Source organism: Neolamprologus brichardi, chromosome 20 (genome assembly GCF_056152115.1).
Source record: "Neolamprologus brichardi isolate AB-2024 chromosome 20, ASM5615211v1, whole genome shotgun sequence".
In the NCBI taxonomy this organism is placed as follows: Eukaryota; Metazoa; Chordata; class Actinopteri; order Cichliformes; family Cichlidae; genus Neolamprologus; species Neolamprologus brichardi.
The window spans coordinates 27,593,120-27,619,564 of record NC_142123.1 but is presented as its reverse complement, the minus strand read 5'-3'; the positions used below and the strand labels follow the sequence as shown (position 1 = coordinate 27,619,564).

Sequence of the window (26,445 nt, the reverse complement as noted above, 5' to 3'; positions counted from 1 at the left end):
ACAAAAACATCACCCTTGGTTACACGACCATAAAATGTAATAAAATGGCCTGATTTTTTTTCTTAATGCATAGTATCAACAATTTAACAAATAAAATGAGCAGATGGAGTGGTTTTAGCGTACTCTATTCAGGATTGCAAAGAGGTGAGAACTTTAATATTGAAGCTTTAATTTTTTTATTTTTTCTTTCCGCCTGTCCTGTTTGGTTCTTTTGCCATCAGAATTATTGTCTAAAGGCAAAGAAAGATGCCCAATGGATTTACTTTACCAAATGGACCATCCCAGCCTTGCCGTATTGGTCTATTTGATTCACCTTTGTTTTTGTTTATTTTATTTTATTTTCACTTGCTACACACGGGACAGACATGACTGGGGGAAAGAGAGGGGAGAAAGAAAGAGAGGCAGGGTAAGAAAAACAGCGGGGAAGAGGAACGGTGATAAAGGCAAAAAAACCCAAAAACCAACAAAACAAACAAAACAAACAGACAGAAAACACATATATCAATCACCTGGATCACCTGTTGAGAAAGAAAAAAGAGAAAACAAGCAACAAAAGAGAGCAAAATAATAAACAACATCATCGCAACAGGCTGTATCAAGACTAGATTAGATTAGATTAGATAAAACTTTATTAATCCCTCGGGTGGGTTCCTCTGGGAAATTCGGTTTCCAATAGCACAGCACCGACAGAAGTTACAGAATGTGAGCAGAGTACTATATATACACATATATATTATACAGAGACATATATAAATAAAATATACAAAAGGGATAAATAGAATAAATAGGATTAAGAATACAAGGGAATTGCACATTTCAAGTATTGAAGTCTATTGCACCGTTGGATGTTAACAAAAAGTATTGCACAATAAAGAGGCACTACAGCTTAGTTGTTCCCCCCTACTTTGTCCTAACCCTCTCCCCTCCAGAGAGGAGTTAAACAGTCTGATGGCGTGTGGGACAAAGGAGTTTTTAAGTCTGTTGGTTCTTGTCTTTGGGAGAAGCAACCTGCCACTGAACAGACTCCTCTGGTTGTTTATGGCCATGTGCAGAGGATGCCCAGCATTGTCCATCATGTCCAGCAATTTTTTAAATGTCCTTTTCTCTGCCACTGTCACCAGAGTGTCCAGCTTCATGCCGACCACAGAGCCAGCCTTCCTGATCAGACTAATGTAATCTATTAGATAATTTAATGTATTCAATATAATATTGAATTGTGGCGATTGCTTTATGTTTAATTCTTTGTCTGGACCTCTTTCATAAACTTTGAGATTCTTCTTTCTGGAGATCAGTCGGTCCTGTGCAATAATACAAAACAGACAAGACCAAATAAAAGCCTAAACAGCAGTACATGTTCTTATAAATCATTAACTGACCACAGCCAGGATTATATTAATACTGAAACAATGAATGTGAATTCTCCCATAGACTTAAGAATATACTGGGTAGGAATAACACAATTCTATCTTTTAATCAAAGCCTTCTTTACCCTGAGCTGTGCAGGGCATTGTGGAGTTCAGATTGTTGTGTATTTGCTCATCTGCTTTCACATGCATATGAACTTGAATAATATCTTCAGTGAAATTTTTTGCACGGATAAGTAATTTAAGTATTGTGGGTTTTTTTTTTTTGGAACATAATACTTGAATGATTTATCTAAAAAATAAAAAAAAATCTAACTATCAAAACAATTGTTCTTGTGGATTTAAGGAAGATTTTTTTATAACTTTATTTGAAATTGTAAAGTGAACTGTCAGTCATTCCAGTTCAGTTTGTACAGTAGGCATACAGGGCAAATAAGAGTGGATTTCGGGAAAATAAAGAGACGTACTCTAAAAACGATGACGAACGACCCAGTGTAACGCGGTGATTGGCTGATCGGCCTGCAACTCAACCGAGTTCTCCGGAGACGGAAGGGGCGGGACAAGGCGTTAGAGGCGGGGTACAGTGGAATTATCATGGCGGGATGCATGAAAATCATAAACGGTTTTATTTCAGCAAACGCTAGATTAATGGTTCTTGCGGTGCTCCTTATGTGTTTACCTCAAATCTCACAACAGGATACGGGTAAGAAGCGGTCTTGTGAAGCAGAAACATACACCGCGAGTTACATGGGGGCATATTTCGAACTGGTTTTGCTCAGGCTAATTATTGTTAGCTTGTGTTCAGTCTTTGAATCAGTGAGACTGCAGAAAGGTTATTGTATGGTGAACATTGGTGGCTATTTTCTAAGATTCCTACATCTTAATTATTCCCTGGCTCCGGTTGTGTGTTCGTATAAATAATAAATTAGACTAAATATTATTTATGCAGCTCTTTCAGATTTGTTAGGTTTAAATTTGTAGAACCGAAACCCCAGAAACCTGAATGAACTTGCCCGAAAAGAGGTTGCAGTTAACACTTGTATATTTTCCTTAACGGAAACAACTTGAATGCTTAGCCTATAATTTAAAGTAAATGCAACTTATTATTAACTCTGTCCCGAAGAGAAAAAAAGAGTATTTTTGCCGTGTGTCGTTTAAATAATGAGTATTGTTTCCAGAAATGGAAACAATACTACAATGTTACACTACCATTTGCTTTATTTTGTAATATAACTAGCGGATAATGCAACAGTATGAAAACGTATAGAATATCCCTACCAGCAAACAAAATCATTAATAATAATGATAAAATAAAAAGTCTCAACCACACATAGGTAATTGAATACTTTTTTGAAAATTAAAGGGCAACTATGTTGGGTACCCTGACACCCAGTGGGCCATAGCACTGTGAAAAATTAGAGACATTAAGTGTGAACTGATATAGTTGCAGGTTTTTGTCTTTTCTTGGGATTTACAGAGACTACAATTTTTTTATAATGTTTGTATTATACTGTAAATGCTCTAAACAGTGAGAGTTCAAATGTGTTTGGGTCAAAGGTTATTCTTGCACAAACAATATTGCTTATAAGGTACAATGACAGTTGCAGTCTTACTATTTATTGGCATGTATCCCAGGTGAAGAACATGAAATAACTAATCTGCGGGATGGTGACGAGTATGTCATGTCAGGATCCAACCGGTTCTGTTACAGAAACACCGTATTGCCAACCTGGAGGCAGACATGGACAAGAATTCAAGTAGGTGAATCTGCCAGCCCACAACTGGTAAAATACTGAAATCCTTTCTTTCTTTCTTTCTTTAAAATCATCCCTCATTTTGGGTATTTTAGTGGTCTAATGTAATCTACTCTAACATACTTCAAATTTTATTTACAGCTTGACAGTCAGCTAAAAAGAGCCTCTGGATTAAATTTGTGAGTGATATAATATTACCAATATTTGACAGGTCAAAGTGTGGAGTTCAAAGGTGTTTAAGGTGGACACTGTGGAAGGTGAGGAGGAGCTGCAGGAGCTTGATCGCTTCAGTTTTTGGGGCTGGTTCCAGAGCCTGCTGCGAGAGAAGCACAATGAGACTGTTATTAACATCAGCCTGTTCAGCAAGAAGACATGCTTCAAGGTTGATCCTACTGGGAATGCGCAATACACTGTCAAACCCATTCGCAGTAAGTGGGATGGGGGTATGGAATAAAACAAATTTGCTGGTTATTTGCAGTTAAAATATGGGTGTTTTACTGTTCTTCATTCCCTTGCAGAGTTTGATATATATCTATTCTCGCTATTCCTCGCTGGAGCATTGCTGTTTTACTTTGCAGACTCACTCAGCAGGTAATTTTTTCTCATGGACTAAAGTTTCTTTTTCAGGTTTGTCAGGTTTATCATAGTAATTGATATATTTTTTTCACCACCTGTATGAAGGAGTCAGGCTTTCTTCTATTCTGCCGGTATGAGCACTGGCATGATTGCCTCTCTCATAATCCTCTTTTTCATTCTGGCACGCTTTTTACCAAAGGTAAAGTATTTAATTTTTATCCACGTTTTTTAAAAAATATTGAATATCTCTAATATGTTTGATATTTATACCATTTGTGTTTGTTCCTTCACACAGAAAAGCCCCTTTTATGTGTTGATAGTTGGAGGCTGGTCATTCTCTGTGTACGCAATCCAGCTTGTGTTCAGGAACCTCAGCATTATTCTTCGAGAGCACTGGCATGTGGCATTAGGTACAGACTCTTCATGGACAGGTTGTGACTAGCTGATAACTGAGGACCAAAGCAAATATCCTAATATTTAAAAAAAAAAATTGTGTTGTCAGCGTTAATCTAGTTAAAATGACGTTAACGCCATAACTGCATTAACGCGGCAAATCTCTGTTAACGAGTTATCGCGGATTGCTGGACGGCGCCAACACGTTAAAAGGGGCGATCCGCGGTGACTCATTAACAGAGATTTGCCACGTATATACACACATGCATATATTTTACAGCTTCTGATTAATCCGCTAATCAAAACTTAAAGTGATAGATAATTAATCAGCCATAAATTTCTATCTGTGCGCTTAACCTTATAAAAATCAAGCATTATTTTGAATTATTTAGGGTTTTAGACTGTTAAAAATATAACCTAAGCAACAAAGCAGCTCGTCGGTCATGGAGGGGTTTTCACTTGGGTCCATATGTTCTTTTGGTAGTGATGCACTTGTCATTGTTATCACCCCACTGGGCGGGTGGAGTAGGTGAATGCGAGAACAAGGCAACATAGGAATTTAAACATTGATATGATAGCTGTATCTACCAAAAATCTCAGACAAGTTTGAATCTCAGTGACTTCAACCTCAAGGGCAAGGTCAGAGGTCAAGTTTTCTGAAAATCTTGTGAATGTTAATAATTTTTCAATTCAATTCAATTCAATTTTATTTATATAGCGCCAAATCACAACAAAAGTCGCCTCAAGGCGCTTCATAGATACAGAGAAAAACCCAACAATCGTATGACCCCCTATGACCCCCTATAATTTGAGCACAAGATGATGTAGGATTTGGAAATATTTGTATCTACTATGAGGCTGAGGGGTTGCACTGGCGGCTACCAGTATTTTGTCATTTTGCAGCTGCAAAATCAGTGACGGTTTGATTTTAAAGCAAACAATCACTATGTGATGGAAGTAGGGACTTTAAACTTTAATTCATGTGTTTAAGAAAACTATTGTTTTAACTGCTTAGAAATTACAGCAATTTTTATTTGTATTTCCCCATTTTCAGAGGCTTAGAAGGAATTGGACAAACTAACAAAAATTAAAAATATATAACAATTTTGTATAATACTTGGATGTTCCATGAACCCATAGGGGGCACCAAATGCTGTGTTTCTTCCCTTAAGATGTTCTGTTCGATCTTTACTGCAGGAGTCTCCAGTTGCTGTTTGTTTGTCAGTTTTTTTTCTTCAGTAACTAAAAGCATGGTCTTTTAATTTGAAATCAGGCGACTGATGAATATCTAATTTCTTTGTGTTGAAAAACTTTTGCTGTGGGGCACTATCATTTTAACTGTGAAGATCTGTCTCACCAGTTTCTGAGCAAAAAGGAAAACCCTTTACATTCAGAAATCATCTTGCTACATCTATCAACAATCACAGCATCAATAAACACTAGTGACCCAGTTCCACTGGCAGCCTTAATTGTCCATACCATGTTTGACAGATGATGTGGTATGTTTTGGATTATGAGCTGATCCTCCATTTTCCCCAATCATTCTGAAATGAGTTAATCTTGGTTTCATTTGTCCAAAGATTTTAAAACTGCAAGTTCTTTTAAATGTTTTGTGACAGACTGTAATCTGGCTTTCTTTTTCTGGAATGTAACCTGCGGTTTGCTCCTTGTTGTTAACCAGATTGAACCAGAGGAAATAGGTTTGACCTGGCCATGAAACTGTTTGCTTGGTCAATAATCCAATTACTTCATATCATTTGAAAATGGGAAACTGTATAAAAATGGCTGTAATTGTAAATCTTTGTTCTAAAAGTAAAGCATATGGGCATTTGGTACATAACTTTGCAGTGATTTAATTATTTTTAATGCAGTGTAAAAACATCTCACTCTCTCTCTTTGTTTGTTTGCTTGTTTTTTTGGCAGGTTATGTAGCAATTGTGGGATTCATCAGCTTTGCTGTGTGTTACCGTTATGGCCCTCTGGTTGATGAGAAGAGCATTAACATCCTGTCGTGGACCCTGCAGCTCTTTGGTCTGCTCCTGGTTTATTTAGGAATTCAGATTCAGCAAGTTGCCTTCGCTCTTATTGTAGCTGCTTTGTTTACCAAAAACCTGGAGTACCCAGTCTATCTGCTGGTTGCTGCATGGAGGTATGCATTTTAAAATGCTAACACAAGGTGGCGTAAGAGCACAGTGTACTGTGGATAATTGTACCTCAGGCAGTATAATCTGACTTCTGTGGTAAACACACACTTAGTTTCACAGAATAAATGAAGAAAAACACTTTTCTATTGCATGTTCTTAACACGGCAAATTATTTTATGTGAACTGCTGAACCTAAAAGTAGTGATACTGTGCTTGTTGTTGAATAAAGAACAATAGTCATATTAAGTTCATATAATATGGATTTATTTAAGCCATGAAAATACTCTTTTTGCAGAAAAATCAAGCAGTATATCTACTGGAAGCCAGAGCCACGACGTCTGCTGACTGAGGAGGAGTATCAGAAGGAAGCTGAGGAAGAGACTCGGCGGGCTCTGGAGGAGCTGCGGAGATATTGTAACAGCCCAGAGTTCAGTCCGTGGAAGACAGTCTCTAGAATTCAGTCTCCAAAAAGGTGGGTTTTATGCTCGTACATTTGTCATTTGCTAATTAAGCCAATTTTGTCGTAACTTCCCCCTAATCCTAAAATAAAGACAGGAGTGTTATATCTACTAATTGTTTTCTGATTCAGTTATGTTTCTTATAAAATAATTTATTTCAAGTTTTCATTTTTATTATTGCCTTGCAACTTTCTGAAATCATCTATACAAAACTAATGGGAGACTCTAAACAATAGTGATCACCAATAGCTGACTGCTTTAGACACTGTGTTTATAATACAGACATACCTTAATTACACAGTAAATTGCTGTAACCATATTTTTTTAAGATCATTTCTAAAATCTGGAAAAAAATATCTGCAATACAAAGACTGCAATAAATCAGGTAATGTCACAAATTTTAGGCTTCTTGTCTGGATAAATGACAACCATCAAAATTGCTACTTTATGCCAGAAAGATTACAAATATTGCTAAAATCATATAAGAACTTTCTATCTAGCTTATTTATCAGTAAGCCTTTTCTGCACTGCTTGTGCAATAATGTTTTAAACAACAAACCTGGGGGAAGAACATTTGAAAAACCCACTTTACAGACACCAAAGTAATGATTCGAATCAAACAGCATTTGCAGAAACTGCTTTAGTTCATGGTTTCTGCTGAGTGATTCATTTTCCCAGTATGCATATTCAAATGCACTTTATGAATGATATCTTTTGTTTTCCCTCACTTATCTAGAAGAGAAACAAGCAAAACAGTATTTTCACTTTGAAACACCTATCTGTCAAATGATCTTCATTGGTTTTCCTGTCTAAAGGGGCGTCACTAAATCTATTAAATGACCTAAACTTCAGTAAGAATGTGCGACATTTCTCATATCTTAACATTACTTCCGATATATCTTGCCACAAAACTTTCTATGTAATCCAGTCATGACTGGCAAACACTCACACTACATTTGCAATTTTGAGTCAAGGGTTTAAATACAAGGTACATTGGTAGCCTGTCCTGTGTAAAATGTAAATAAATAAATGAATAAAGATCTGAATGCAGTGATTATAAACCATTATTGTATTTACAGAGCATGAAAAAATCAAGTATTTAAATATTTTAATGTCTGGGACATTTCAGTATTTCATGAAATAAAATGCATGTCTCAAGAAAGTTGGGATGGGGCATAAAAAAGGCTGGAAAAGTAAGTGGTACTAAAAAAGATTTTGCAACTAATTAGGTTAATTGGCAACAGGTCAGAAACAGGAGGTTGAAATTAATAAGGGATAACTAGCTGGTGTGTGTGTGTGTGTGTGTGTGTGTGTGTGTGTGTGTGTGTGTGTGTGTGTGTGTGTGTGTGTGTGTGTGTGAGTGAGAGAGAGAGAGACATGTATAACAAAGACTAAGTATTGCAGCATGCTTTGGTTCAGTTTTGGTCCATGATGTCGTCATGCTTACCCACAGGTTTGCTGATTTTGTTGAAGGCTCCCCGCACTTGATGCCTAACGAGGTGTCCGTCCATGCTCAGGAATACGGTTTTGGAGGATCTTTCTTTGAGGATGAACTCTTTGATACAGACGACGAAGATGACGACGATATTGTACCTGTGACGAAACCAGAGTGAGACGGCGCAATGTTGGAAACAAAAACACTTATTACTGCCTTTCAGAAAGGTGATGGGAGACCAGCTCTCCAGGGCCGTCCAGACTGACTTTTAAATGGCTTCTTTGGAGGCGGGATTAGCGGCATCCCTGAATTCCAGGATAACGAGCCATTTTGTATCACCACAGGCAAAGTAAACAAACTGTCAAAGAATGTGCACTAAAATCATACTTCTTTATTTCAGGGAATTAAGATTTCTGTTGAGAGGTTTAAAGACAGTGAAAGCTGAGACTTGCAGGTTTCTTTGTGCCCAGTTGTGGCCCAGACAAGTTTTTAGTTTTCTAAACATATTTTGTTTACAGCCTTTGGCTCTAATTGGGTTTTCTGCTGTGGAATGTAATGAGATTATGCTTGTAGATCACTATTACCAGTTATTACTCTAGTTTCCTGCTTGGGAAGAGAAAGAGATGTCATTTTTTAAATTTGACTTATTTCATTCATTTTAAACAAAAGCCATCAGCCAAGTAATTTGAATAAAGATATATATATATATATTTGAACTCTAAAAGGTGTGATGATGTCACTGAGAGGGTTTGAGGTTTTGTAAATGTCAGCATGGCTTTATCATATGCCTTTGATCCAAAAAAAAAAAAAGAAGTTCTCTTTCTTGTTTAGTCCCGGTTGACACAATTGTCATGTCAAGCACCTTTATTTTTGCAAAGTAAAGACTCTGTAGTATCAGAGAGACAAGTTCAAGGATGCAATGAACTCTTATTAGCAGCATCTGGCATCAGTGGGAGGAAGATTTCGAGGGGCCAAGTTCTGGCTGGATGAAAATGAGTAATGCAATAACAATACTTATTTATCATATAAAACATTTTTGTTGTGTTGCGCTTGAACAATCCTTCCATCACACCAACACATGACGTGTCATCTTTAATGACATATTACCATATGTAGGTAAAGCCCCCGGTCAAACAGCCTCTAGAAGGGAAAATTGTGTATTCCCTAATGCCAGATACCTGTGAATGTAAAATTTGAATTTTAGTCATCTAGCAGTGACTAGATGTTAGAGGGATTTAGGGTCACCCGCAGGGGAATAAAGCAGCCTTTTTTTTTAAAAAAAAGCAGGCATAATGTAAGCATTCAGTTATATGGTGTGAGTGTGGATTATAATTCTTGATTATTTAGGTTGTGCTACTGTCTTTCTTGGTTTACTTCTATTCACTTTTGTTTAGTAGGTGGCCTTTCTACCAGCTCTATCCCCGTCCTGGTACAGAGCCAGTTCTACCTTGATGCCTTTTAGGAAACAACCCACATTTCGGTTTGAATTTGGTCACAGCAGTTTTGTGGTGCTGTGTTGGTGCCAGGTTTGTTTGGTGGTCTGGTCAAAATGCCATGACTTCGGTGAATGAAATTAGCATGGGAATATTTTAAGAGGACCTGCTTGTTTTAATAAAATACTTCTTTTCCACCAATTTGATGTCGGAGCCCAATTCTGTCCTGCTTCTTTTTGACAACCAGGTCACATTTCAACAGGTTTAACAACTGATTTACTAAAGATCGGATCATTTTTTTGAAAATAAAATCAGGTGGTGGATTGCACCTGGCCAGGGCTTTTCTGTGTAGAGTTTGCATGTTGTCCCCGCACTCCAGCTTCCTCTCACAGTCCAAAGACATGTAGTGGTGTTGGGTTAACACTAGTTAACCTGCCTGCTGTTAGCCCCGCAGCAGGCTGGTGACCTACCCAGGTTGTAGCACACCTTTTGCTCTTTGGGTAGCTGGAATGGGCTCCAGCCCCTCGGTCACCCTGAATTGGATAAGTAGATTCTATTTGTAAATCATTGATGCTTCTTTTGGTAACTCCTGTCATAGCGGCAAACCCACTTTGCAGACAAAAATGGAGTAATTTGAATCAAACAGCATTTTCAGAAACTGTGTTTTTGTCGTTTCTGTCGAGTGATTCATTTGTCCAGTATGCAGATTCAACTGTACTTTAGACATGATATCTTCTGTTGTTCCTCACTTATCTAGAAACAAAACAAGCAAAACAGTATTTTCACTTTGAAACACGCATCTTTCAAATGATTTTCGCTGGTGTTTGCATTTAAAGGGACATCTTTAAATCTGTTAAAATATGACCTTAACTTCAAAGAAACCACCACTCAGCTGTAAAGTAAGAATGTGCGACCTTTCTCATATCTTCGCATTACTTCCGACATATCGTGCCACACAACCTTCTATGTAATCCAGTCATGACTGGCAAACACTCGCATTACATATGCAATGTTGAGTCAAGGGTTTAAATATACGATATGTATCTTCAAGGTTTTACTAAGTTCACAATAAACTGAAAGTGGAAACAGAACAGGGAAAAACTGCAGTGGATCTAACTTGCTGTTAAAGCCACACCGTGTTATCTTCAATCAGGCAGCTTTAAGTATACGTTAGAGCTAAAACATTGTATTCATTCTTTCTCTCCCACTCTCTAGTTTCAGTGAGCCATTTCTGATGTATTGGGGACATTTTGACATTTAAACCCGACTGCCCTGTGCATTCCATCTCTGGCTTCTTTACATTATACATCTGCCCTCACAACATTTGGAGACAGGGAACAACCCAAATACCACTTTTGCAAATGATTACACTCGATTACACAACTTGTTTGAAACAGCTGGTGTTATTTGCATGTGTTTCCCAGGCACTGTTTGGCAGCGTAATCACATTCACACGTTGCTCTTTTTTCTTTCGCAACTTCCCCAAAGAACGTCACAAACAGGGAAACCTCGCTGCAATGCAAACGCGACCACGGTGCATGCGGAAGGGGGAGAATCCCTTGGATATACGAGTATATTGCAATCTCTGTGATGGCCCCCACATGGCTGCTTCATGTAAAGTGTCTGGATTTCCCCGGAGCTCATACACTGACCTACAATTGATCATTTATAATAGAGATTTTGGCAGGATTTGATTCCTGCACACCTCTGTACAATGGGATTTTGCACTTTTGCACTCGAAAGTTTGAGCACATTTCCTCTGTTTTAGCTTCACTTCACTGGCTGCCCATTTCTTTTAGGATTCATTTTAAAATTCTTTTATTTACTGTTAAAGGTCTCCATGGCCTAGCTCCATCTTATCTCTCTGAGCTGCTACAGCCTTATACACCCACCCGCTCTCTCAGGTCAGCTGATCTGCTGCTCCTGAAGATACCCAGGACTGGGCGTAAACTTAGAGGAGATTGTGCTTTTGCTGTAGCAGCTCCAAAACTGTGGAACGAGCTTCCTTTAGAGATTAGACAGGCCAGTTTCAAGTCACTCTTGAAAACCCACCTCTTTACCCTGGCCTTTGACACCACGTGAGATGTTGGTTTTTAATTTTTTTAATTTTAGTTGTTTTTAGGTGATTCGATGCTGTTTGATCTTTTTTTTTGTTTTAATATAGGGCTGTTTTAATTTTGTTTTATGTGTTTTATTTATTTATTTTGCTGTTTTCTGTTATTCTATTGTTTTAACTTATTTTCTGTGCAGCACTTTGTTCCTGTGCTGGGTATTTTAAAGTGCTTTATAAATAAAATTGGATTGGATTGGACTTTTCCAACTAGATTCTGTGAAATAAAGATAACAGACACCCTGCTGTTGAATCAAACATTACATGATTATGTTTATCATGTCAAAATGTTTATTATTATTATGGGCATGTAAATGCATGCTGCATGTTAATCCTTCATAGTAAATTAAGAAAAAGAAAACTTTCAAGTGCCATTTGCGACATGAATCAAAAATATTCATTTACATTCATGACAACAACCAACATCTGTAGAAAAGCTACACGTGAAAGCAGTGCACTTATAAATATGCTCTTTCTCCAAGACAAGAGCAAACATGTCTGGCCTTTACATCAGGAATGTCATCGTTTACTTTGATTAAACAGCAGCAGTGCATTTACTTTCACCAGGCTGCAAGCAACTTTCATGAAATACTCCAAACAATGTGTACATGTTCAGACCATTTAAACAGAGATTCTTCTTTTGCAGCCTCTAAAATTGAAACAGTCCAGTGTTGAAGGTTAAAATCCAGTGTTGTCAGTACTTGTTGATCCCAAATATCCGTACTCCATGAAACTGAGGCAGCTTTGGGAGGAGGACGCTAAGGAGCGAGCACGTGTTGATAAGGAAATGCGTAGGATCGTATTTTGTGTAGAAACTTGCAAGAATATATCTGTAAAGAAAGAGAGAGAGAGAGAGAGAGAAAGAAAGCATCAGCATCAACATGAATTCTTCAGGATTATAACACACACACACACAAATACATGATAAAACAAAAGTACATGACACACAGAAAGTTCAGGCTGCAGGTGAGAATATTTGGCTTTAGCTTTTCAGTTTTTGGCCAAACTCATATTCATCACAACAATTTTAAACAAAATTACAAATCTAAAAGCAAAAAGAAAATTCTAACAAACTTCTGGAACCAAAGCCAAAAGAATTATCATTGGATTCAACCTATAAAAGGGATCATACAAGTTTAACCTCTACTATAAAATCATATAATATATATTTAATATATATGTTTAAAAAAACTGCATTTATTATAAATGACCTCTCATGCCCTATCATCCATGCCTTCACAGCCCACACTTTGGGAATCACCGGCCTACGTCTATCTCCTCAGACCTTTTCCTCTTAGTTTCACTGAACCTCAGTAGTGGTGGTTAGCATGAATGAATACATGCAAATTGCTTTTCCCGAGTGTCCCTAACTATGGTTTTGAAATCCAAAAGGAAAAAAAAAAAAAAAACAGTCACAGAATAAAACAGGGGATTTAACAGTGAGTTGACAGATTTGTTTGCTTTCACTTGCTTTCACTACCATCCCTGCTGGCTTACTAATTTGCTCAACTGCAGTTAAAATTATATTTAAACTGGTGTACTTTTTTACTTTTACTCTTTGGAGAACTATTAAACTGCCAAATCTTTTATTTATTATAAAAGCAGACTACTTTTTAATTTAATTACTTTACACAAACACATGTAGGACTCATGTTGGCTAAAGAACATAGCAAAGTTTAACTTTCTAGCCACTAATAAGGGCAACGGGTAATTCTTGGGGTAGCCAGTCGCTATTTCGGCTGACATTTTCTAGTTTCTGTCGGCTGATCACTGTTAACAAATCCTTTAAAAAGCGGTTAAAAGCCTAAATTGTTGTCAAATAACAGACAGCAGTTATGCAACCTTTACATGTTAAATTACTCATCCTAATGAAAGTGAAACTGTAAGCTATCTGTGACGTTCTGTTGTGAACAGTGTATGTACTTACAGAACAATTGGTGAGATGGTAAGAAATTTGCGTGAAGATGTGAACTGGACACCGTAATCCATCTGTTCCCAGTGTGTGAGCAGACGGGCTTTGCCTTGGTCTGGTGTTTCAAAGGGAGTGCCCTTCACTGTGTGCAGAAACAGGTACATCACCTGCGGAGGAGACATAACAACAGTCATCCACAAACATCAGGGGGAAGGAGAAGTAATACTCCATGCAAGTTCAAGTGCAACGACGATTCAAGGAGACATTTCAGTCACTGCCCGGAGAGCTGATGTTTTCATTAACCCTGGAAGTGACCCAACAAATTTTCCCAGCTCTGACATGTAAGAGCAGTATTGTGGAGAGCAAAATTACCTCCCCCAGGTGCAAACCACACTGAAGGTATAAACCGTGGGAAAAGAAAAACAACATACATTTTATCTGATGTGCACTGCAAAACTGGTGTTTTTTTTGGTTTTGTTTTTTAAAGAACAGCGCTTCCCTGAGATATTAAAACAACAACCAATACACTTTCATCAACAGCAGCGAATCAGCTGGTTTTTAGCTTTTCAATCATACTGATCTAAAGCCAAAATGATTCTGAAACAATTGCCAGAGTTCGCTAATTTTTAGTCACTGAAAGTTTTAAATGATATGCTATCAGCTTGCCTCATAGACCAAATGGTCACTATTCCTAAACTATTCATCTAAAGTTGATGAAGTTGGGCTCTTACACCCTTCAACTTCTACTCTGACCTTAGATTTGACCTTTCTAGTAGCAGGAAATCTAAAGCCACACAGTAAAGTTACATGTTTTCTTAAAGCATAAAAAAATATTAGATATAAAATATCTCACAAGTAATTTTTTTTAGTTTTCTTTCACAATATGCTGTATAAAGTACTGTAAATAATGGAAATTTCACCAGCGAAATGCATGTAAACTTAGTACTTAGTAAATATTTTCTTTTATTGATCCCCTTCACTCTTAACCCTGTAATGCAGAGTGCATCATATTTGAATTCTTTCGTATCTCTTTATCCATCACACATCATCAGTGTGATGGATAATCCTACAGGGATCACAAAATGCCAGGTGTAGTAAAAAAATATCCAAATTAAAACTCATAATGCACATTTTTATTCAGCTTTGTTTTAAATCCTCAGAAGAATCAATAAAGACTCCAGTTTCAAAACGATTGAATATTCTGGCAAGTACTTAATGGTTCGGGCTTTACAGCGATACATAATTTGGTTTTGTTGCAGAGACATCAACAAACTATGTATAAAAATTGCAACAATTCCTAAACAGTTAATGCAGTTTTCTGGAACCCCAGAAAATCTGCACTTCAATCACTGTTTGAGTTAAAATCCACTGTGATGGTGTACAGAGAAAACTACAAAAACTGAGTCTTAACTCAACAAATCATGGACCTAACTGTATTAATATATAAAACTATGAACAGATGAGAAGACATAAGCTTACAATTTATAAGTAAAACTCATCTAAGCAGCAAATTGGTGAAAAATTTAAAATAACAACTGTACACGATTTGAATTTAGCATATCAAAATCAAAAATTTTTTTATCTCTGAAGCAGACAACTTCTGATAAACTGTTTAGCACTGTTATGAACAACCAAGATCATGGTACTTCACAAAGTTGTACTTTTCTCATTAACTCTGGACACCAGCACGCTTTACTGATATTGGGGGAGGGAGGTGTTAAGGAAAGTAGTGCTGTGTGCTGATCTGCCGATTAAATGCAAATGAAAGCGTGACCACAATTTCAGTTTCTTTTCACCTGAAAACAGATAAACCGATATTTTACGACACATATGCATCCTACAGTAAAACGAACAAAGCCACCTTTCAGCATGTAAAATGGAATAACATCCCAGGATCACGGAATATTGTTTAAGCGGGGGTGCCACACAAAAAACATGTCAGCACAAGTCATGATAAAACTGAAGAAAAGCTGATTAAATATGCAAGTGTCCACTGTCTTCGACGTCATATACCAAAAGGTTTTACTGTCATCCATTTGTCAGTTTAGTGTAATAGCATTGTTTAATATCGTGATGTTTTTATGATCTCACGAAATATAGAAGCTAAATTATGAATTAATCAGAATAGATTCTGATATTATCTGTATCTATACCTGTCACCTGCTAGACTGCTAGACTACAAATACTAGCAACTGCCAGTGATAACGCTCAGACTCCTAGTATACAACTATGGTATCAATTTGAAAATCCTATGTCGACTTGTCAAACAGTTATCAGTCGTGTCCAAATTCATGGGCTGCATTTGTAGGCCGATTACGTCACAGCGACGCGACGAAGGCTGTCCAAAGTCGTACACTCCTCCGAATGCAACCGACAAATGCATCCTCCTTTCCCCTAAATTTAAAGGATGGGTCAGGTGTGTCCTTCGTGGCCCACCATATCCCAGAATTCATAGCGCGGCCCAGCCAATTCCAGTTTTCAACAATGGCGGCGGCTACTAAGTTTTTAATATTACTCTTATTACTCTGCAAGACATTGCATATTTGCAAAAGTGCTCTGACGTTTTCGGAGACGTCTGTTATCCACCAGCTTGATAGCTAGCTGGGAGCTCGAGGGTCACTCGAGCCGCCGAGAACGGCACAACTCCCGGCAGATCATTTTTCAGATTATCGCGGTCTTTCGCTACTCAGGTTAAACGTAATATATCAGTCACTTAGACAACCTAAAAATGTTCTTGTTTGGCTTTTTTCAGTGTTTTATTTGTTCGAGAGTAAATCGGTTTGGCTGAGATTAAAGTTATTAGGTTACATAAAAAAAAACTTTATTAATCCCCTGGGTGGGTTCCTCCTTGGTTTTCACACAGCTGAATAAACGTCAAACCGAAAGTGTGAGATGGTCGAGAATTTACACCAGTGTCCTGTTATATTTTAGATAGCAAGGAGCAGATGGTCGAGTTTATTAAACTCCACCGAGACAGCGGTGACACAAATCTGAAGGCTAGACCGTCCAATTTCACAGCCGTTTACTTCCGGCCTACCCGACCTTCTGAGGACCTGGCCCACGTAGACCGCGAAGGCCGGGTCCTCAGGAGGATGCAGCCCATGAATTTGGACACGACCATCATGTTCAGAAGACTCTCAGAAAACTTGACCTCTGACCTGTAGGTTGAGGTCACTGAGATCTGAACTTGTCAGAGATTTTTAGTAGCTACACCATCAATTTGAAGCTCTTGAGTTATCACATTCACAGACGTGTCCACGCTGCCTGCCCATCCAGCAGCGTGAGGACAACAGCCCATCAACCTTTTACGGCTGAAAGGTAAAAACTGAAACTAAGTGTGGAAAAAGATTTTAGTTAACTGAAATAAAAACTGAAACTAGGCTCATGAAAAAAAGAAAAATGAACTGATGAACTGCATGAAAATGTTCATTTCTACACAGCACAGCTGTTTAGGCTTTACTGACCAGATTGTGGATGACGTTAGTTAGTGTCCAGACCAGCGGGACAGTGAAGAAAGGGATGCTGAGCAGGACGATGTGCAAGACGACAGTGAGCAGCAGATAGGTGAGCCATATCCCTCTGCTGTTCATCACCCGTGTGTTGGGGTTTACCTCGCTGTGAGCGACGCCCACATTCATCTAGAAAAGGAAAGAAAATAGAAATGGAAACAAAACAAACAAACAAAAACCTACATGCTTCAGAAGCACTCAAATGTAAACATTTAACCCCACAGAGTTCCAGCTTTGAGACATAAGCAAGCAGAAACTTGGACAATTTAAACAGTAGTAATTTTATAACAGTGGCTAATTTCAGTTGCTTTTTGTTTTGTTGCTGCAGTGCAAATCGTCTTTTTACGTTGCGTTTTATTATTTTATTTAGATTTTCATTCATTTATCTCCTTTATTATATTTTACAGAACTTTTTTCTCTTATGTCATTTTTATATTTTTGAGCTCATCATATTGTATTTATTTTTTTCAGCTAGTCTACTTTATTTATGCTATTTTATTATAGATATGTTTAATGGTTTGGCTTGTGTAACACAGGAATTTCCAGATATTTGGGACACCTAATGTAAATCTTATCTTCACATCAACATGCCAATTAGCAACAAAGGTATCTGTTTATGCAACAAAAGCTTCAAAAAGTTTTACATTACAGCAGTGACTACAACCTTTGCACTCAAGCTCAGTACATTGTTCGTTCCTGAGTTTTGCTTGCTGTACCTTTCATATAGACAACAATAACGTCAAGATCTTGATCTGCTCTGCAGCTAAAGGGAAGTTAAATCAGTGAATAATACTTTTAATTTATTCTGGGCCATTCCATGAAAAAAAACCAACAACAATCCCATGTGACCTGTCAGAATCAGCTGTTTTTGTTTCCTTTTGTACAATCACTTTAGTACATTTCATGCAAAATGTTACTTTCATACTATCAATATTTTCCAAGTTACAGCAGCATGAAGTATGCTAAGTAGGGAGTGAGATGAAATCCTTATTTTAATTCGAATTATTTTTGTATATTTTATAACTTCTTCAACATAAGAAATAAAATTACACACCAATTAAAAAGTACAAAATGTTTACCCTCCCACTATGTCCTCTATGACCTCCAGGGGTCTGTGACTGTTTTAAATGCTTTCATAATATTCTTAGATTATTTTAGAAAGATATTCCCCTAATTTTGAGGAGGTAAGGAGTGGGTCCATATTTTTTTCATGGAAATGTTTTCTGTCATGTTAGCTACTCATTTCATTCATATAAAAAGAAGCAGGACTATCAAACTAATTTTAGTTCATCAGTGCAGGACTGTGCAAACTGTGTGTGACGTAATCTTGCAAATATAGCACTTATAATGTGGGAAAATCCCCCACACAATTAATTGAATCTAATAATATTAAGCCCAGTCAACTTTATACAGGTAACAAGTATAAACTTTTCAATTAGAAGTTACTTATAGCATTGAAGAACAAGAACAGCCTAATAATGTGTAAAGAAGCTTATCTGCTTATCTTATTAACACTTTTTTTCTCCCTGCCTTTGAAGAGATGCTCTGTGAAATTATTTTGTTTTAGTGGACACTCATTAATTATTTCCTTTTACTGGAAGTAAGCTAGCTCACTTACAGTAGCACTGGTAAAAAAGTTTTTCGGTCATCTCAGAGAAGCCAATATCTCAACAGTGACTCAGATCCACAAGCTTCAGGTTATCGGTTATCTGTTGAAACCTCTGAAATCAGTCTTTTTCAGGTCGTATTATATCTAGAACTGGCTATAACCCCCCAAAGTGTAGAAATCCCCCCCGTGGGAGGCATTTAATTGGGGGAGTCCCTCTTTCTTGAAGTCTAAATTTCAAGCAGTGGTTTATGGCCCCTATACAGCCCAATCTGATCTGAAACAAGATAGACCACTACACATTCATCATCATCCAAATGTTCCTCTTTGTTTAAGCTGTAAAAAGTAAGTCCTGAAAATGCTCACATTACATGAACTATTCACATACAAAAACCCTTCACTTGGTTTCACTTTATTCATGTACCATTCACTTTATTAGGCACACCTTTCTAATACTGGTTGGACCCCTTTCACCTTCAGAACTGCCTTAATTCTTTGTGGCTTAATTTCAGCATGGTGCTAGAAAATATTCCTCAAAGATCTGAGTTCATATCGACGTGATGCTTCCTGCAGTTGCTGCAGATTTGTGAGGTGCATATCCATGATGTTAATCTCCATTTTTTACCACATCCCAAAGCTGGTGTTTGCATTGAGATCTGGTGACTCTGGAGGCCATTTGAGTACAGTGAACTCTTTGTCGTGTTCAAAAAAAAAACAGTTGGAGATTCTTTTCAGCTTTTCTGGAAGCAGCTATCAGAAGAGGGGTACATTCTCTTTTGCTTATCCTTATTAAGGTTGCTTATGTCATTTAAATGATGCTCTGTTACAGCGACCCTGAGAGGTCGAATGCAACACAACATCAACATCAACATCAACACAACAACAACAAAAGGTCAGCAAATAGAGAAATTCTACGCAAGCACAGAAAAAGCACTGGAATTCAATCTCGCAACTGTTCTGTCATTTTGTCTTCCCCAAAACTCTTGTGTTTTACAAGGATTTTTTTTTTGGTTTTAATTTCTGTTGTGCTTTATTCAACCTTTGTTGTGTTTTTTGTGCTTTTGCAGCATTTTGCTATTCACTGGTGTTTTTTAGGTTGCAGTGCATCTGACCTTTCAGAGCCACCATATCAGTTGGCACAAATCAACCGAAATGTGGCATGAAAACACCCCCACACCAAAACGGCCTCTCTGTGTTTAATTATTCGTTATTATTAATCCCCTGCTCTCTTCCACAGCGTGTCTTTGTCTGTTTTCCTGCGTGTTGTGGATTCAGAGGTGCTTTTCTGGATGTAGTAACTTGTTTTTTAAGTTATTGTTGCCTTCCTAACAGTTCAAACTGTTCTCCACTGACCTGTAGTGTCAGCCAACCTGGCCGATGTCTGGCTCAAATTCAAGTTCAGATGTGACAGATTATTAATAACCTGCTATACAATGTTTTCTGGTAGGGAAAAAACAAACCCCCAAAACTTTCCTTTTTCTACAAAGCCAGCTAAATGGCTCGTTAACATGTTTCTAGCATATTCAGACTTTCAAACCTGAGCAATGTTTGAACATGAATCTCTCAAAAGTTTTAAAGATAGAAGTAAAAAATGTTCACTAGCCTCTCTTACCATCAAACTGAATGTAATTACTGATTGTAATTTTTTGTACAAGAATAAGTGCTGCAAGAATTCTAATAAAACTGCTCAATCCACAATGACAATTGAATGAAAATAGCATTGTCTTCATTTCTGTGACTCTTTTATGCTAAAAAGTATTCTACGTTTTATTTTGCATTATTGCGAAATTCAACTGCATACCATTCAGAGATTCTCACTAGTTAACTTTTGCAAAGTGATTTTTTATTCATGTGGGACTTTGCAGGACTACTTGATATTTAAATGTATTTGATCAAATCAGAGATCTTAATTCAAGGTAACAGAGGCGAGTGAGCATTTCAAACCTTTGTCTTATTTTTTTAAATATCCATGTTCAAACACTGCCTTAGATCTCAATCTCAAATCGGAGCTGATTTAACAAAGAAATATTACAAAAAAGTGACGATTTGAATGGAATAACCCTACTTTGACATTTCAGTCAAGTGTATCAATTTGCCTTTTGTTTATAATCTCGTTAACTTCTAGTTAGTTTCCAGAGCAGGTTTTCTTGTGCAACTTTCGCGTTAATCTTTTTTTTTTAAAACATGCTCTGCAGGGGTATTTAAAATTTAAATTAAAGAAGTTCAGAGTATATGTCACATTGCAAACACAGCACTTTGTTGGTGCAGATGACTCAAAGTCATGCAGGCATGACAGTTTCAAATGCACACAATCCCCAAAGCCTCAAATAGCATGATGAGGGTTTGGGAAAAAGCGCTGGGGGGGAAAAAAACACTTAATACGAATTTTGTTTTGGTGGCCAAAATACACGCTTCCTCTCAAAGTAGATGCACCAAAGGCTTATCATGCTAGATGTGGTCAACGTAACTAGCATGTTGAGGTTAGGGGAAAAATGACTCCACCCGACTGAGTTCTTCTGGTTTCCAAAACACGCGCTTCCTCTTTTAGCCGTCCCCAACATCAGTGGGCCAACATTCAGCCGTCTCACCGCAATTTTCAGACTCTTTAGACTCGAACAGTGTTAAATATACCACAAGAACAACACAGACAACCTTTCAGAAAATGCTCAGACTTTTCGAGTATATTATTTAACTAAATACGAGTCACATGACGTTCGCGGGCTAGCTAACAGCCGCTACCTACAGGTTGATAAGCTAACACCAGTTTAAATGTACTTTAATTACAATTAATCGTTTCACACGATACGTAAGCACCGAGGACGTAAACCGCTTCCGTCGTGCGGTGAGTAATAAATCTAGCTCGTGTGGTATTTCTAGATTTAAAGCGCTACATTTCACCGGAGAAAACTTTACCTTCCTGTGTTGTCGTAGCTCACCAGGAAATTCCTTGTTTTGTCTTCTTAACCCCGCCTTCGCTTGAGCTGGACTGGTTCCTCTGTCAAAACTCCAGCCCTGTCTTTAACAACGGCAGGTAAACAGGTGAAAGGGGAAAACTGTGAGAGGTACACTAAAGATCAGCTGCCCAAGAAATTCCCGAGATGCCCCAGTAAATGTGTTGGCCACAGTTTAGTGCTACTGTTAATTCCCATATAACTACCTAGATATCAGGGTGGCTGCAGGCATGCAGAAGCTTTCAGATCATCTTTCAGGAACGCACATGGACAAAAAACAAACAAACAAAACAAAACAAAAAACCCTTTATACACTTACTCGCCGGGCACTTCATTAGGTACAACTGTTCCACTGCTTCTTAACACATCAATGTAATTAAGAATCACGGCAGCAACGGCGTTATTTGAGCATGTAGAAATGGTCAAGACGACCAGAGCACCAGAATGCAGAAAAAAGGTAAGGTAATAGACTTTGATGTGGTGCCAGACAGGCTTGTGTATTTCCAGAGCTGCTGATCTACTGGAATTATCACACACAATCATCTCAAGGGTTTACAGAGAATGGTCTGAAAAACAGAAAATATCCAGTGAGCAGCAGCTCTGTGGGTAAATAACTTCTTGATGCCAGAAGTTATAGGATAGCGGTCAGGCTCCTTTAAGCTGAGAGGAAGGTAACAGTGACTCAAATAACCACTTTGTCATGTTACACAGTTTTGTGGTTTTTGAGCTTTCACATTCTGTTTGTTATTAAATATCTTCAGTTGGTTTCTTAAGTTTGCCTTCCTATAATTATTCTGAATTATTATTATGCCTTTTATTGCCTATTATCGGAGAGCATTTGTTTTCTCTTTTGTAAGTTGAGTTTGTGAATTATATACTCGTGCAGTTTGATTTGCCATCTTGTTTTTTTCCCCATGGTAGCAGTTTGAAAGTGTTGTATTCCTTCTTGTAGTTTATCCTGCCTCCCTTGTGTTCCCTGTATATAGTTAAGATCCCTGTATCCATTTTCCTGTTTTATTTTGATAGTCATGTTTTATTGTGCCTTGTGTTCAGTTTGACCTTCTTGTCTTGTGTAATTAGTTTTAGCCGTATCTTGTCGCTCTCCAGCATCCACTTTCCTTGATTTCCTTGTGTTTACTTTTGTCTCAGTTTCTTCTCATGTCATACTGTTTGTCTGCCAGTCAGTTCCCCTCGTGACTCTTTTTCTTTTTGTTTAGGGATCTTGTTACCTGCTGCCTGCTGGACACTGGCTTGCCAAAATTGGATGATGAAAGATTGGAAAAGGTTTTCAGATGGATTGGAGGGGTCAAAAATAGGGTAAATAACTTAAACCTATGAGCAGTTCAGGGTGGTGGTAATGTAATGGTGTGGGGATATTTTGTTGTTACACTTTGGGCTCCTTAGCACAAGATGAGCATCATTGAAACACACTCTGAATCAGTAGTGTTGCTGACCATGTTCACCCCTTTATCACCATAGTGTACCCATCTTCTGATGTACGCTGCATGGAAATTGCCTCCACAGTCACCAGAACTCAGTCCAGTAGAGCATCTTTGGAATGTGGTTAAATAAAAGGTTTTCACATCATGGATATGCTGCCAATAAATCTGCAACAACTACATTAAGCTATCCTGCCACTATGGATTAAAATCTGTAAATGTTTCCAAGAACTTTTTGAATCTCAGTCACAAAGACGGCAGCTCTGAAGGCAAAAGGGGCTCTGACTCAGTACTAGCAAGGTGTACTAATAAAGTATGTAGTGAGTGTATATGCACTAATCTAAATATTCAGCACAGTATCCTCTGCAGATTAACAATAACTCTCACACTAACAATCAACAAATGGGGTGAATTTAGGGAACATTGAAAAGCACAGTAATACTAGGTTTGGTTTTCTTGTCCGATGATTGATAGTGGAACGTTTTTGTTAAGCCACTAGAGTCACTGTAATGTTCTCATCAGTGTGACATGACATGTTGTAGTGGTTAAGGATCAAAGAGGAAGTTGACTTTGAAAAGCAGAGGAAAATGACACAAGCTAGTTTTAATCAAATATATTACATAAGTGATTATAGTGAACATGATGAAACCAGTAAATTTAATTCTTATCATCATCTCTATCTTAGGAACATGATATTAGATCATCCAAACCAAGTAATTATCACCCGTGTAATAGAAAAGTATTTAACAGACTCTATATCAGTGGGTCTTCATATGTGCAGACACTGGATCAACAACAAAATGTTCATGAACTGGTTGAATGTTATCAGATGAGATATTCTAACCCTCTTTTCAGGATTCATGCTAACTACAGCCATATTGGACCAACGTTACAATAAAATAATAACACTTGCTTGTGTAGTGAATAACACATTTGCTAAAAATCCCCAGGGGGTCACAAGCTAGCTTCTGGGCCAAGAAAGCAACCAAAAGTATCTTCTCTCATTTATCAAATAAACAATATACAGGCAAAATACGAGCCAAAGGACCATGTCGATGTGACCCACTGCATCTTAAAAGGAACACCAAACAACCTCTAAAACAACAACAACCTAACCTAACCCTAATCTGTAAGAAGTAGCCTTCTTTTATTATTCATTTAATTTTATTTATTTATTTTTTTAAAAAAATGCATCATGCCCATTGCAACTTCAGTTATTAGCATGTTGACTGGCCATTTCTCAGGTGGTTTTATAAGGTAATAATCTTTCCCCCATTCTGGGTTGCAACAGGACACAAATGATAACAGTGGGTCTTTCTAAAGTGAGGATGGAAGCCATGACATGACAAATACCTAGTCACACATCTATTGGTAAGAGCGTTGTTTTTACAGTAAAGAAATGAAAGTTGAGTTCAAATTCATAATGATAAAAACATGATTACATGAACTATTATGACCAAAAAACTCTATAAACTAAGTATGAACGGAACTGTACAGAAAAGTACTTAACCTAGTCTAAGCCAATGATAAATATCTGCTGTTCAAACCACCCAGATGTTTTCAAAAAAGTTTTTGGCTTAGGTTACACATTCAGAATATGATATGATCATATCCTTCTGAGACCCAGTCTATTCATTATGTCCTCTGTAGTGGACAAAAGAGTTAAACCGAAAGATTTCCTCAGTTCTCAGGAGGACATGATATGACCTTTTCACATCAAATAGATGAGGGTAATTCCATCTCAGTTCATCGTGTTTAATAAAAAAGTTCCCTCCTCACAGCTTGTCAAAATATTGAAAAAAAAAAGGGAAAAAAGTACATTTAATATGAATTGTAAAACAAAATAAACAAAAAGAAATAGGAAAAAAATGGAAGGTTTCCTGGCTTTATTAATGTGGAATCTTGGGAATGTAGCTGAAGTTACTGCAGCATGATGGATGGAAGTCCCTAAGATATTTGGATGTTTGGTCTTTGTAGGTAGATTTGGGTGCCTGTAGAAATCATAATTTAGTATTTATGGGAATAATATTTAATAGGCAACTCATGTATGGCAGCCAAAGATTATAACAAATTATATCATTTTTGAAATTTACAGATTTTAAGATAAAAGACCTAAATTACAACCAATGATTTTTGTTTACTAGGCAAGAAGGCTAGCTCTGATACTAAGGCTTCAAATATTAATTCTAACAATATGTAAAGTATTTCCAATATATAATTTTTAATCAGTAATCAACAGTGCTCGGTAATTCAGTTTATTTATTTTTTAAGGGAAACTATAGTCGGTACTGTGGGATTATGATATTATTTTATGCCATGTTAGACCCCTAATTAAAGATTGTGAATTATTATGTAGTTTCAGTTTGCATTATGCTCCTGAACTAGAAGAAGGTGATAATTATTACATTTGGTAAACTGATTTGCATTACATTAGACTGTTGATTTATTGTGAATGAATGATATTGTTTTATGATGCATTATACTGCTGAGTTATAAGAAATACTGTTCCAGAAAGTCATCGTCTCATTTGTCTGATTAGAAGAGAACAGAGCATACTGCCCCATCTCATCAGGAGCAGATAAACAGGGAGCCAAGGTCGTAGCTTAGGCGCTGTGTGAGAAAGAATGTTTAGGCTCTGATGATTAGGTGGGGGCCACTAGAGGCTATAAGAGTTTGATCAATGCTCCACCATTTTGAGATCTGATGCTGTCTGTGTATGGTGTCCATCTCCCACGCGTGTGTTCATTAAATCATCGTTTGACTTGACCCGGCCGGACCAGTGTGGTTATTTTGGGTTTTCCTCCTGTATCCATTCCCAATATTTGAATCCGTAACAGTTTTGGGGGCTCGTCCTGTGGTATTGGGATGGAAGTTTTGGAGGTTTGGACGGTCCGAGGTGGTTGAACGGGCAGGCACGAGCCAGTGGTCTGACGTGAGTGGGCAAGCCGGCACATTTAAAGGTGAGGCACAACCTGTTGAATGTAAATCCAAACTGTGCCAAATTGGACTGTATAAATTAAAAGTCTACTCACTGAAATTACTGGTGAAGGCCTGTTTTGATTTTGATGAAAAATCTCATGAGTTTTGAAACTTGAAATAAGCTTAAAAGTAATAATCCTGGGTTAGAGGCCCAATGTAAAGGAAAATAATACTGAGTTAGAGGCTCAAGGTAAATGAAAATAATACTGAGTTAGAGGCTCAGGTAGTTTGATAGGGAATTGGTCATTTTTGTGAGTTAGAGGCTCCATTGGTCTAAAGGATTGCATCTGTGTTGGCCATGTTGAGAGTTAGAGGCTCCATTGTCCATAACGTTGCATCTGCGTCAGTCATACTCTTGTTTTAGAGGGTTGACGGCGGTTTA

The 26,445-nt window shown here is 37.5% G+C and overlaps 2 protein-coding genes across 2 annotated transcripts; one reads left to right on the top strand and one right to left on the bottom strand.

Annotated features, from left to right (window-relative positions):
* The first annotated feature begins 1,941 nt into the window (after positions 1 to 1,941).
* On the top strand, positions 1,942 to 11,715 carry nemp1 (nuclear envelope integral membrane protein 1). The gene is made up of 9 exons (XM_006794080.3): positions 1,942 to 2,067; positions 3,000 to 3,121; positions 3,330 to 3,546; positions 3,637 to 3,709; positions 3,800 to 3,893; positions 3,990 to 4,104; positions 6,011 to 6,236; positions 6,527 to 6,703; positions 8,143 to 11,715. The coding sequence occupies exons 1-9, from the start codon at positions 1,959 to 1,961 to the stop codon at positions 8,300 to 8,302; spliced, it is 1,293 nt and encodes a 430-aa protein (XP_006794143.2). The 5' UTR covers positions 1,942 to 1,958; the 3' UTR covers positions 8,303 to 11,715.
* Positions 11,716 to 11,915: 200 nt separating this feature from the next.
* Positions 11,916 to 21,743, bottom strand: ormdl2 (ORMDL sphingolipid biosynthesis regulator 2). Its single transcript, XM_006794081.3, has 4 exons — positions 21,608 to 21,743; positions 17,044 to 17,217; positions 13,595 to 13,746; positions 11,916 to 12,497 (listed from the first exon to the last, which is right to left on the bottom strand). Exons 2-4 carry the CDS (start codon positions 17,215 to 17,217, stop codon positions 12,362 to 12,364), a joined length of 462 nt encoding a protein of 153 aa, XP_006794144.1. The 5' UTR covers positions 21,608 to 21,743; the 3' UTR covers positions 11,916 to 12,361.
* Positions 21,744 to 26,445: the final 4,702 nt, after the last annotated feature.